The sequence below is a fragment of the Psammomys obesus genome, unplaced genomic scaffold, assembly GCF_907164565.1.
Source record: "Psammomys obesus unplaced genomic scaffold, mPsaObe1.curated_primary_1811, whole genome shotgun sequence".
Classification (NCBI taxonomy): Eukaryota; Metazoa; Chordata; class Mammalia; order Rodentia; family Muridae; genus Psammomys; species Psammomys obesus.
Window position 1 is genome coordinate 785,444 of NW_026590365.1, and position 14,262 is coordinate 799,705.

General features: G+C 35.2%; 1 protein-coding gene across 3 annotated transcripts in view; it reads right to left on the bottom strand.

Moving 5' to 3' along the window:
* Positions 1-1,331: 1,331 nt before the first annotated feature.
* Positions 1,332-14,262, bottom strand: part of Rragb (Ras related GTP binding B) — a 38,096-nt gene continuing 25,165 nt past the window's right edge. For all 3 annotated transcript variants that reach the window (XM_055606924.1, XM_055606923.1, XM_055606922.1), the window contains 3 exons: positions 11,957-12,048; positions 2,696-2,811; positions 1,332-1,793 (listed from right to left, as the gene is read on the bottom strand). In XM_055606924.1, the coding sequence (XP_055462899.1) occupies positions 1,696-1,793; positions 2,696-2,811; positions 11,957-12,048 (306 nt within the window). In that variant the 3' untranslated portion in view covers positions 1,332-1,695. The remainder of the gene's footprint in view (positions 1,794-2,695; positions 2,812-11,956; positions 12,049-14,262) is intronic.

A 14,262-nucleotide genomic window follows, 5' to 3' on the forward strand; every position in this document is an offset into this window, starting at 1 on the left:
TCTATGTAACATAAAACATGCTGCTTAAAAACATGTTATTTTCAGCTTAATAAAAACTAATTATTTCTCAACTGGAAAAAATAAACCTAGACAGAGGAAGATGATGCTAGAAGATATTTCTTTCTCTTTTTTTCTTACATTATTTCTTAATTTTTTCTGAGTCAATATCTTTTTACGTAACCTAAAGGCTTACATCATCACACCGAACACTGGAAGACATTTTATAGCATGAAGAACAGGAACAATGAGCTAAGTCTACGGGGTTTATGCATTCCCTAAACATGTGCCTATGCTATGTGTTCTGTTATCATATCAGTGAAAACCAAAAACATTAGAGGCTACAGCAATTCTAATTAATGTTTTAAGGTCCATGACACTTGGGGTTACAGAATATATAAATAAAATAGCAACCGCTGCTGGACCTCAAAATCGTTAGTCTCATAAATCTTACTTTCCTCCAGATTTTATTCATTCATTCCCTAGTTGCTTCGTAGACTACTTTTAATCTTTTAACATTTCATTTATTCAGTGTGTCTCTCTGTGTATATGCTTATATATGTGAGCACATGTGTAAAGATCACAGGACAACCTGTAGAAAACAGTGTTCACATTCCACCATATAGTTTTTGGAAATCAACCTTTGCTTGTCTGGCCTGGTGGTGAAGGCTTTTACCACTGAGCCATCTCACCAGCACTGGAGATTTTCAATCCAGATCAGGCCTGGATTAGGCTCGGATTACTGATCTACCTTCTCCAACTGCAGTCAGTCCATGCACTATAGATAAATTAATTTTTAAACACTGAATTGACATACTTATCTTGTTCAGTGGGTTCTTGTGTTTTTCTTTTTTACTGTAAAATTTAGATATCATAGATATCAGACATTTAAAGTCTTCCCTGGAACTTGAGGCTAAAATCTGGCTCCATTCTTTAATAAACTTTATTTTATACTTTTCCCTAATAAGCAAATTATACTCTATTAGAATAAGTGAAACTTATTCTTAGTGCAAAGTTAAGATATAAGAAAAAGAAACACAGACACTGAAATCCCTAACAGCACAAGTTTATTTAAAATTGAAGTTAAGGAATATACATATATGTATATCTGGATATACATATATATATATATAGGTTTGTTTTTTGTTTTTTTTTTTGAGACAAGATCTTGACATATATCCCTGGCTGGCCTGGACCTCCCTATGCAGACAGGCTGACCTCAAACTTGCAGTAATCCTCTTGCCTCTGCTTCCCAAATGCTAGGACTACAGGCATGAGCTATATTGTCTGGCTGAGTTACGGAATATTTTTAATTCATGCTGAGAAAACAGTAATACTTCAAACTTACATGTATATATTTGATAATGAATACAAGAGAGTGCTGGGAAGGACTTTGACATACACAACTATTAGAAGCAGGTTATCAGAGCACTTAAAACATCATTAGAGTAATGTTATCAGAACAGTTAACATATATCACCTATGTATACATTACACCAAATTCATGAACACCTCATTTCCTAACTTCTCAAGCTATTTCAATAAATAGCATTCAAAGTTAAACATTAGGACTGGGGAGCAGAGAAGAAAGACATAAGTGGTAAGATCACATTATTTCAGAGCCTACATATATGAATACAACAATAAAATTAAGAAACAGTGTTTCAATTTTTTGTGTGAAACAATATTCTGCAATGTTTAGCGCATGAGAAGACACTGTTTTGGTCCATCCACTCTCTCCAGCTTTTCAAAGTGTTTTCTGGCATTGCGGATGTTGATCAGAGTAGCTGCAGAAGCTGAGGGTGGGGTAGGGAGACACCCAACAGAGTAAGAAGGGCAGTCAAAGGAATGTCTGTCTAGTAAAAGCAAATAAATTAAAAGATTCAAATCCTTCAATGTATGCCAGAATACAGAAGCAGGAAGCCTCACGCTATCAAGGTTTAATATTTCTAAAGCAGATTTGCACATATCCTAAACATAAAATTTCACAATCTTTTGGTTTGAAACTAATAAAATAAACCTCAATATTTGATGTTACCTTTAAATATTAACCTAAAATAGATAAAACCAGAAGAGAGATACGTTAAACACATGGGAATATTCTGGAAATACTATGAGAATCTTTAGTCTAATGGTTGTAGCAGATATGGCTTCCATGATATGGCAATATAAACACTGCCCCTTAATGCCCACAACAGAAATATGTGGCTGTGGAACATGTAGTGATCTACAATATGGTTCAGCTTTTAATAACTTAAAGGTTACATGGCTAGTCTTTTAAAAGTTAAGGGTTCTGTGTTCTCATTTCTTTAAAACTTCACAATTTAGTAATCTGCTTTCTTAAGCTTTCCTGAAGAAAAATATAATGCCTGATAAAAATATTTTCAGCCCCAAAATGTATGCCTATTAAATAAAATTCAACATTAATACTACAACCACTACTAATTTCTTTAACTGTAGCTTTATATGTATGTATGTATGTATGTATGTTTATATATTATATATTACTTATGTATAATATATGCTTTAACATGCCTACCATTTTTAAGTGTACAGTTCAGTGAGAGTACATAACTTCGTGTTATTGTGCAAATAGCCCCACTATAAAATAATTTTAAAATATCTAATAAAGTACTACCTCTATGGCATTAAAAAATATATATGAATTTGAAACTATGTCAGCCAAGTTCAAACTTACGAATGGATGGATCAGACATCACGACCATGACATAAGTGTTAGATGTAAATATGTCAATGAAGGCAGCAAAGTTAGAGTTTCTCACTTCCATGCTCTGCAAAGAGGCAGCCAGCTTGCTATGGGAGAAAGGAAATGATGGTTAAAGAAAAGACCAAAATAAGTTGTTCTTTATTATATTAGACATTTTTATAGAACTGTATTTCAATTCATCACATTTTAAATTTCCAAAGAAACCGTACTGATAACTTAACTTATTTAAAGAGTTACTAGGAAATAAGATATGGACTGATGTAGACTCAGAAGTGAAAATGGGCTTGAATCTAGACACATATTAAAAAAATGTTACCAAAGATTTTCTAATAGTTCTTATAATTAAAATATAAAGTAATAGGTTTTATTATGACATTTTACTCTCTCTGTCTCTCATTTTGTTTTCATTTGTCCACACTCTCCCAGAATCTTCTTCCCTCAATACTGCTAGTACCCTTATGCCTGAAATAGTGCACCTATCTGTTTTCATGTCACGTGCATCACATTTCCCTGTCTTCTCCCTAATTAAACTTAAGATATCTTTCTACTCTCTCATGGTTCCATTTCTTAGTTTTATAATCTGCACAGAAAGACACAAATTTTCCTGATGAGAACTGATAAGCTAGAGGCAGATGGAAGGGGAGGAGGTCCTCCCCTATTAGTGAACTGGGGTAGGGGCATAGGAGGAGAAGAGAGAGGGAGGGTGGGCTTGGGAGGGGACAAGGGAGAGTGCTACAGCTGGGATACAAAGTGAATAAACTGTAATTAATAAAAATAAATAAATAAATTTGAAAAAAGAAAAAACGACACAAATAAGAGAAAATATGGTATTTGTTTTAAGTAGCTCATTTAACTTAACATAGTATTTCCAGTTCCATTTATTTTCCTGCAAACTTTATAATTTTCCTTTTCCTAATGATAAATAATATTCTATACTGCATATGCATAAAGTCTTCATTATCCTTGAATCTGTTGATGGGCACCAAGAATGGATCTTTTATGAAGATACTGTTAATAGATCAGCAATAACATGAATATGTAAGTATGTCTGGAGATTAGTAGTTCTTAACCTTCCTACTTCTGTAACACTTATGTGTAGTTACCACCAAATATAAAACTATTTCATTGCTACTTCATAACTGTAATTTTGCTACTGTTATAAATTGTAATGTAAATATCTGATAAGCAGATTACCTGACATGCAACCACCAAGTAGGTCATGACCCACAGGTTGAGAACCACTAGTCTATACTATTCTATTAATCAACATATCTGCTTTATGTTGGTATCACATAATTTTTGTCATTATGTCTCTGAGGTACAATTTGAGATTAAGAATTGTGATACCTGAAGCACTGATCATTTTGCTTGGGACTGCTTTGGATATTCAGGATTATGAGATTAGATATGAATTCTAGACTTGGTTTATAGTTCTGTGAAGACTATAATTTGAATTTTGATGGAAACTGCAATAAATCTTTGTGTTGCTTACAATATTAACATTACCAATTTATGAGCATGAGAGGTACTTCCATCTACTAGAGTTTTCTTCAGTCTTCTATTTTTTTTTTAAATTTAAAAAACTAAAGTCCAAGTGGATCAAAGACCCCAACATAAAACCAGACACATTAAATCGGTTAGAAGAAAAAGTGGGGAAGAGCCTTGAACTCATTGGTACAGGACACAACTTCCTGAACAGAACACCAACAGCATAGGCTTTAAGAGCAACAATCAATAAATGGGACCTCATGAAACTGAAAAGCTTCTGTAAAGCAAAGGACACCATCATCAAAACAAAATGAATGCCTATAGATTGGGAAAGAATCTTCATCAACCCTCTATCTGACAGAGGGCTAATATCCTGTATATATAAAGAACTAAAGAAGCTGAAAAGCAACAAATCAAGCAATCCAATTTAAAAATGGGGCACAGAGCTAAAAAGAGAATTCTCCATAGAGGAATCTCGAATGGCAGAGAAACACTTAAAGAAATGCTCAACATAATTAGCCATCAGGGAAATGCAAATCAAAACGACCCTGAGATTTCACCTTACACCCATGAGAATGGCCAAGATGAAAAACACAAGTAATAACACATGCTGGAGAGGCTGTGGAGAAAGGGAAACCCTCCTCCACTGCTGGTGGGAATGTAAACTTGTACAACCACTCTGGAAAGCAATCTGGCGCTTTCTCAGACAACTAGGAATAGTGCTTCCTCAAGATCCAGCCATACCACTCCTAGGCATATATTCAAAAGAGACTTAAGTACACAATAAGGACATTTGCTCAACCATGTTTGTAGCAGCCTTATTTGTAATAGCCAGAAGCTGGAAACAGCCCAGATGCCTCTCAACTGAAGAATGGACACAGAAATTGTGGTACATCTACACAACTGAGTATTACTCAGCAATGAAAAACAAGGAAATCATGGAATTTGCAGGTAAATGGTGGGACCTAGAAAGGATCATCCTGAGTGAGCTGTCCCAGAAGCAGAAAGACACACACCGTATATACTCACTCATATAGACATATAATATAGGATAAACCTACTAAAATCTGTACACCTAAAAAAAGAAACTAAAACTGTACACCTAATCAAGAGGGAGGACTCTGACTGAAATGCTCAATCCCCATCCCAAAAGGCAAAGAGGCTGGACATCAGAAGAAGAAGAAAACAGGAAACAAGTTAGGAGCCTCCCACAGAGGGCCTCTGAAAGGCTCTGCCCTGCAGACTATCAAAGCAGATGCTGAGACTTATGGCCAACTGTTGGGCAGTGTGCATGCAATCTTATAAAAGAAGTAGGAAATAGTATGATCTGGAGAGGACAGGAGCTCCACAAGGAGAGCAACAGAACCAAAAAAATCTGAGCACAGAGGTCTTTCCTGAGACTCAGACTCCAACCAAGTACACATGCATGGAGATAACCTAGAACCCCTGCACACATGTAGCACATGGCAGTTCAGTGTCCAAGTGGGTTCCATAGTAATGGGAAGAGGGACTGCCTCTGACATGAACTGATTGGCCTGTTCTTTGATCACCTCCCCCTAATGGGGGGAGCAGCCTTACCAGGCCACAGAAAATGGCAATGCAGCCACTTCTGATGAGATCTGATAGACTAGGTTTAGAAGGAAGGAGAGGAAGTCCTCTCCTATCAGTGGACTTGGGGAGGAGTGTGCATGGAGAAGGGGGCATTGGAGGGGAGGAGGGAGATGTTTATGGGGGGGATGCAAAGTGAGTAAAATGTAATTAATAAAAATTAAAAAAGACATGTCAATAGCAAAAAGAAAAGGGCAAAATAAATGGCTAAGAATTACAAAAAAAAATTAAAAAAGGATCTTTCTTATTTATTTATTTATTTATTTATTTATTTATTTATTTATTTATTTATTTATTTTGTCTACAGTGTTCTGTCTGCATGTACACCTGCATGCCAGAAGAGGGCACCAGATCTCATTTTATATGGTTGTCAGCGACTATGTGGTTGTTGGGAATTGAACTCAGGAACTCTGGAAGAGCAGTCAGTGCTCTTAACCTCTGAGACATCTCTCCAGCCCCCTCTTCTATGATTTTAAAGTTTTCATTTTAGATGTCTTCCACTTTCTTTATCTGGTGTAATTTTTGGTTACTTTATTTATTTTGAAGTAATTGTGACTATAATGTTTTCCTGATTTCCTTCTCAGTAACTTCATTATTGTTGTATGGAGGTAACTACTTTTTAAAAGAAATATCTTTAAGATTATAATATAATTACACTGTTTTCTTCTTCTCTTTCCTTCCTCCAAACTCTACAATGTACCTCCTCCTTGATCGTGTGTGTGTCTGTGTGCATTCCTAAATATAAAGATACAGCCTGCTCAATTTATATAATGACTACCAATTTTTAATGTTGGTTTAGTATCCTGCTTCTTTGTTGAAAGTGTTGATTAAACAGTTATCCAGTTGTATAAGTCATTTGTAAATACAGATAATTCTTTCCTATATCCTTTTTCTTTCTTTTTGATCCGTGTTCTGTCTCTGATTTTGATCATTATACTGAATAAAACAGAAGGAGTGGGCACACTTTTCTAATTCTTGATTTTAGAGGAAATGCTTTCAGTTTTCCCCATTTGGTGTAAAGCTGGCTGTAGCTTTGACATGCATGGCCTTTATTATGTTGAGATACATTATTTTTATTCTGAGGTGTTTTTTTTCAGGTTTTTATCATTAGAGTTTGCTAAACTTTATCAAATGCCTTTCCTGCACCTACTATATAATTGTGTGAACTCTATCCCTATGTTCATTTATGTACTATATTACACTTATTGATTACGTTGAACCAACTCTTGAATGTGTGTGATGAAATTAACGTGGTCATATAATTTTACTGAGTTCTATAATTTAGTTTTCAAGTATTTTTTTTTGACAATTTTTGCATCTATGTTCATTAGGAAAACCGGTCTAGGTTATTTTTGGTGTGTTCTTACCTGGTTTTCATAATGGAATAATTCTTCTTTAATAGAATTATTTTGGCAGTATTCCTTCCCTTTATATCTTATGGGACAGGTTGAAAGATGTTAGATTTAGCACTTTCTTAATGTTTAGTAAAACCCATCAGTGAATCCACCTCGTTCTAGGCTTCTTTGTGGGAAGATGTTTAATTAGTGCTTCAGTCTAGCTACATGACATTATCTAAGATATTTCTACCTTTTTGATTTAATTTAGGTAGGTTAAAAATGTTTAGTAACCTATTTATGCCTTCCATACTTTTCAGGGCTTTATTTTTCAATAGAATTATTCAATGCATTCCCTAATAATCCTCTGGACTTTATTAGAATCTGCAGCAGGATCCCCATTTACATCTGGCTCTACTGATTTAATGCTTTATTTTTCTTCTGTTTAGTTAGCTATTGGTTTATCAATAGTGTTTAGCCTTATAAGGGAGCATTTTTTTGCCCTTACTCTCCATTTTATTAACTTCTGCCCTGATTTTTATTATTTCTTATACACTACTTCTTTTACATCTGGCGAGTTCTTGTTTTCATAAGACCTCAACGGTATATCATTATTATTTGAGATATCTCTGAGTTTTCATGTAAACACTCATAGCTTATAAACTTTTCTCTCGGAACTGCTTTGGCTATATAACAGAGACTGCAGTAAGTTGCACATCATTTTTATTTGATTTTGAGAACTTTTAAACTTCGTCTTTGATTTAGTCTATTACCCATTGTTTATTTAAACATGTTATGTTCTGTACCATTTCTTTGTGTTTCCATTGTGCTCTGGTCCACTATAATCTGACAAAATACAAAAAATTATTTTAATTATTTTGTTAAAGCTTATTTGGTAGCCTATAGTGTGATCAAATTCCGAGAATGCTCCATGGACTGCTGAAAAAGATGTGCATTCCACAGACACCAGATGTTTGCAGGTATTTGCAAAGGCCATTTAATTTGTGGTATAGTATGTCTCTGGCATTTCTTTGGTAATTTTCACTTTGGGGAACCTATCTGAAGATGAGTATTAATTATCACCAGTATCAGGACCCATCTGAGTTTTACTATCCCTGTGTATTTGTTTTATGAAATTAGGTGTCATAACACTTGGTGCATACACATTTATAACTGTGGTAAATCCCTGATACTTCATTCCTTTTATTACTATGTAGTGTCCTAATTTATCTCCTCTGACTAATTTTCATTTGAAGCATACTCCGTCAAACATCAGAATAGCTGTGCCAGCTTGTTTTCTGCTTCCATTTGCTTGAGGATTTGACGTCTATTCTTTGGCTATATGTCTATAGATTTCTTTTCTATTGAGGTGAGTTTATTGTAAGCAGCAGTTAAATGAGCAACCGCAGATATTGTGTTTAATGCTTACTATTTTCTATGGCACTAATTTATTGTTAGTTATAATGGGATCCTTCCCAGCTCTCCTTTCTGCAGTTTCATCAATTTTGTCTTTCCTGTGACCTTGTGATTGAGAGCATCTTCCTGTTATATAGTTTTCTTTCTTATAATTTTTAAAATGCTGGTTTGGTTGTCACAAATCCCATAGTTTTTGCTTATCTTGAAGTGTTCTTATTTTTCCATTAACTTTAACAGATAGCTTTCCTGGATTTGGCAATTTTAGTTGTCAGTTGTTTGGATTCAGGGCTTGAATATATCGTGACATGTTTTTCCAGCTTTTAAGCTTGGTAAAAAAAAAGATAAAGCATTTACTCTGATGCTTGCCTTATTGGTGAGTTGGCATATTCTTCTTACAGCTTTTAATATTGTTTCTTTGCTTTGTATTTTTGGCTGATTTGTCACAGAAAGGCTCTTTTTTGGTCATGGCTACTTGGGGTTGTAAATGCCTGCTGCTTGTTGTTGTAAATGCCTCTTGTTTCTGGTTGTCCATTTTTTCCCTTGGATTTTGGAATTTTTCTGTTATAATTTCATTGAATATTCTGTTTATACCTTTATGATTTTAAAAATTAGATTTATTTATTTTATTTTATGTGCATGTGTATTTTGCTTAAATGTATGTCTGCACAATGTAAACCCATGTTCAGAGGAGGACATCACATCTCCTGGAACTGAAGTTACAGATGGTTGTGCGACACCATGTGGGTATTAAGAACTGAACTCAGTACTCCTAACCACAGAGCCTTCTATCTAGTCTGATGCCTTAACATTTTATCTTAGCTTTTCTCTCAGATTCTAAAATTTGGGTTCTTGAATATACCCTAAGAATTCTTTTTTTAATTTATTTTTACTAATTACAGTTTATTCACTTTGTATCTCTCCTATATCTCCCTCCCTCCTCCTCTCCCAATCCCACCTTCCCTCCCTCTTCTCCATCCATGCACCTCCCCCAGTCCACTGAGAGGGGAGTTCTTCCTCTCCTTCCTTCTGATCCTAGTCTATCAGGTCTCATTAGGACTTGGTTTTGGTTATGCTAATTTTTTCCTTTATATATACTTGAGTGCATTTTGTCCTGTATTTTTAATATTTTTTCTGCTTCATTTTTTATGATAATGATTCTTCCCATTGTGCTTTTTGATAGATTCTTTCATTTCCTGGAGTCTAGTTTGGGTCTTTTTAAAAATCTCAGTTTCCTTAGTGAATATTTTCTACACATTTGTTTTTGTTTTATTTGTTTGTTTTTTGCACCTTGCCTCCACAATGCTGACCTTTCCTCCTCTTTGATAGCTTTAGTGTCTAGGTCCTGAATTAATTGATTTCCTTACTTCAGCCACTTGGTTATTTGAGTCCTCTACTTGAACACTGTTATTTTTTTTAAAGTAGGACTTTGAGATCTTTTTCTGGAATTTCAGGTATTTCACTATCTTTTGTTTCCAGTATGGAGGAATTGTGAACATACGTACACATGAGCTCAGTGTCACAGTGGCTCATTCTCTCTTTCTGGTGATACTTTGTTGTGTTTTGTGTATCTGCTGCAGCTTCTAGTTTTTTTGTTTCTTTTCTTTACTGATTTATTTTATGTGAGCCATTGTGGTGATCTTCTTTCACTTGGGTCTGTATTTCTCACAATTACTTAGTAAGTGAAGCCAACCCAGTAACAGATAGAAAGGTTTGACAGAAATTCTGGTGTTATCATGCTGTAAAATCCCCTTCTGCTTTTCACTTATGTCTTTAAGGTTCAAGACAAAGGGACTAGGGTCCTATGGGGAAATGTATTTTAGGTGTTTACAGGTAAGGTTATTAGTAATTAAAGTAAAAAAAGAGGAATGGGTGTAAAAAGGGGAAAGGAAGGAATAAAGTATAAGAAAAGGAAAAGTATAGAGTTACAGATGTGAGAAACAACAGAGAAAACAAAGAATAGATGCAAAAAAGGAAGGATAGTTATAAAGGTTTTTTCCTTGCAAGATATAAGTTGAAAGCATATAAATTAATAAGTATATAACTAAAATGAGACAACAATCATTATAATGTTAGTATTTCTTCTTAAGGCATAAATATAGTTCCTTCCCAGTTTGGTTATCTGTTATTTTCTTCTGTAGATAGACAGCTGCTAGTCTCTGCAGTTTAAACAAGTCATACAGCTATGTCTTCCCTGTTGTAAGAATTTGCTTTCTGGAGGAACTTCCCAGTCTGAAACAATACACATCAGCTACAGCCTTCTCTCTGGATTATTCCTGATTGCAGTTTCTATCACGAGCTTTGTGAGTCTGAGACTCTGAGGGAATGTGGAAAGAGGGTCTATACTTGTATTTACTTTTGTCATAGCATGTTGTCATTGAACCCAGATCTCTGCTGTTTATTTGCTAATGTCCTATACATCTTGCCCAAAAAACCTTGTGTGCATCTATAACAGCACTAAAGGTTCAGCATAATTTTGCATTACCATGTTGTTGCTTATGCCAGCAGTGCTAGCAGTAGTGCTTTCCATTTATCCTTCAGGTTAGTCACTCTGAGGCTCTTGAATTATACTCCCTTGTTGTATTTCTAACCTGGTATCCCTGGGAGCCTTACTCATGGTGTATCCAGTTTCTAGTTGTGTCTTCAAAGCCTGTCTATCTCCAGATCACTGACACTCATGCTCAGGAGGGGACAGTTTCTCCCTGGTATTATTAGTGCCCTAGGCTCGAGTGGAGGCAGCTTGGTATATTCCTGTCTAGTTGCTCACTGTTTCTACTGAAGATAATTTTTTTCTCTCACCTAACCTTATTTCTCTTCTATACCTTTCTCTTATCCCCCCATACTAACACTTTTAGCTCTTCTACTTGTATGTTGTTGATAGTCTTGCACTCTTTCCCTCTTAGCAACAGTGCTTCCTTTTTTAAAATGCAGGGTTGTCTACTTTACCAAGTCATATATTCCCCCTTCTTTTTCAAAACTTTCTTGGATATTCTATTTTTATTTCCCAAACGGTATCAAACATCTCAAAAAGATACTTGACTTGCTTATTTTTTTATATACTTCTGTACCAGTTTAGTTCACATAGTCCATGCATTTGGGTTCTTTTTTCTTTAAAACTCCTGAATTTAGTAACTTATTCTCTGAAGTCCTCATAAAGAACATAATATCCTTGCTCAATTACTTTTCATGTTCAAAATATAAGCCTATTATGCTTATATTAAACGGACAATGGACTACACTTCAGTCAGTTGTAGGCTCCCTAAGAACTCAATTTCCTATTTGATTAAACGAGTATAAACATAAATGTAGTCAACTACAGTTTCTTTAAATTTCAAAAATGATAGATATTATCCAGAAATGAACAGTTCTCATGTAGAAAGTCTCTTACCTACAGCTCAGCTTGAACTGTTTAATAATGTTGCTGATTTTCTCAAATCTGTGGGCATCACGTTGTTCTTTACACTGATAATGAGAAATCACCTGTGAAAAGAGATATTATATTTTTTTAAATTCATGCAAATACTCATATCACTATTAATAATTAAAACAGACATGTAGAACAGGGCGGTAGTGGCATAGGCCTTTAATACCAGTACTAGGGAGGAAGAGGCAAGCAAATCTCTGAGTTCAAGACCAATCTGCTCTACAGAATGACTTCCAGAACAGGTAGGGCTACACATCTATCTCGAAAACCAATAAACAAACAAATACATAAATCAGTCCTTTACTCATCTAACTTTTTTAATTAATTAATTCACTTTACATCCCAATCGTAGGCACCTCCTCTCCTGGTTAAGAACTGAGTTGTTACCTGGCATCCTGTTTCTTGCCATTTATGCCATATCCTTGCCAATAATTTCCATATTTATTTAGATAACCTACCCAGAGTCATTTACTCATAACTTTATTAGATCACTGTGTATTCTCTAGAGACGATTTTTGACTCATCATGACATGACTTTTAACTTACCGTGGTAAGTAAGCAGTACACATTGAGTACACGCCATATTTTGAATTTTTCCAGGTTTGGAATATATTGCACAATACTTTCTTGTGATGCTGAATAGCAACAAGGAGCCATAAGTCACAGATTACAAAGGTCAGTTCCGAGATTACAAAAGTGAAGGTCTGATCATTCAGGGGATTTGCATTGCTAAGGCTACATGCTTATCAGAACATAAACCTAGCCTAAGTTAAGGGGCATTTGGTGTCTTCTCAATTATCTCAATCATTAAATCTTACCTTATTATCTTCTCCTGATAAGATGACTTTAAAAAACAGTATACATAAAGTAGAAATAAATAAAAATATCCAGCTGCTCTTAAGCAGTAACTAACATTTAATTTTAAAGCCTGTACCACTAGCTGTTGGAAGTCATATTTAAAAAACTTTCCTAGATGACCCCAAGTATTGACTTTCATTAAAGAATTGTACTCAGGACAGACATTTACACCAGCTAAAAATATTTGCCTAACACCTCCCAATTTTAACAAAGTACCCTAAAGGCTGATTATAATTTGTGCATTCCTAGCATAAGAAAATCTATATTACTTGCCAGCAGAGAGCTGGCTTGGAAATCCTGACATACTGTCAAGTATTTGAGATATCATTCTTCTCCCAATGATAGAACAGGTAGATGCACCTTGAGTTTATCTCCCTCAGTACAAATCATCAGTCACACATAAGCTTTTTTTTTTTTTAAGAGAGAAACAAAAGCTGTTAGGAACAGAGTCTGCATTGGATTATCATTATATGACCATGTGTGGTAGGTAATGGCAAAGGAATACTACTGAAGCAAGGTTTTGTGCCATATACATCCAAACAAACAGAACAGCTTACTTCCTTATTGATACAAACATTAGCCTGAAAAAAATTTAGGGTGAGTAGTAAGAGAGTAAGCCATACCAGTGGGAGGACACAGAGAAGTACTCTATTTAGGATCTTTAGCCTGGCTCCACCAGATAGCAAGAAGAGTATGTCTTCATGAAAGAAGAGGGGAAACTACATGAATACATTCTCTATCCTCTGTTGTTAATTACATAAGAAGGTTTGTGCTGGCTGCTTACCATTACCCCATTCCATTGTAATGCATAAATAAACCTATGATATAAACAGTATTACTGTTATTTTGCAGAAAAGGAAACAAGCACAGAATGATGAAGCCATTTGACTTCACCTCATACTGGTATGGTTCAGAAACTTAGTTCTTCACTGGGAGCTACTTTTAGCCTTATATTAAATGAGCTTATTAATTATTTATGCAGTGTGTTCTGACAAATTAGCTTTGTTACTATTTTGTTGTTGTTGTTGGTTTCTTAAGACAGTGTTTTTCTGTTGTTATCCTGGAACTTGCTCTGTAGACCAGCTGCCCTGGAACTCAGACATTCACTACCTCTGCCTCCCAAAGGCCTATGCCACCACCCAGAGGCTATTACTTCTATTTTTAAATGTATACACTGGGCTAGAGAGATGGCTCAGTGATTAGAGTACTTCTTGTGTTCCAGAGGACACAAGTTTGGTTATCAGCACTCATGCCAGGCAGATCATGAAACTGCCTGTATCTCCAGCTCCAAGAAATCCGAATACCTTCTTTTGGCCTTCATGGGCACTCAGCAACTTCCCTCACAAACAGACACACAAAATCAAAATAAATCTTTAATATATATATTTATAATACAAGATTTTGCACCACCC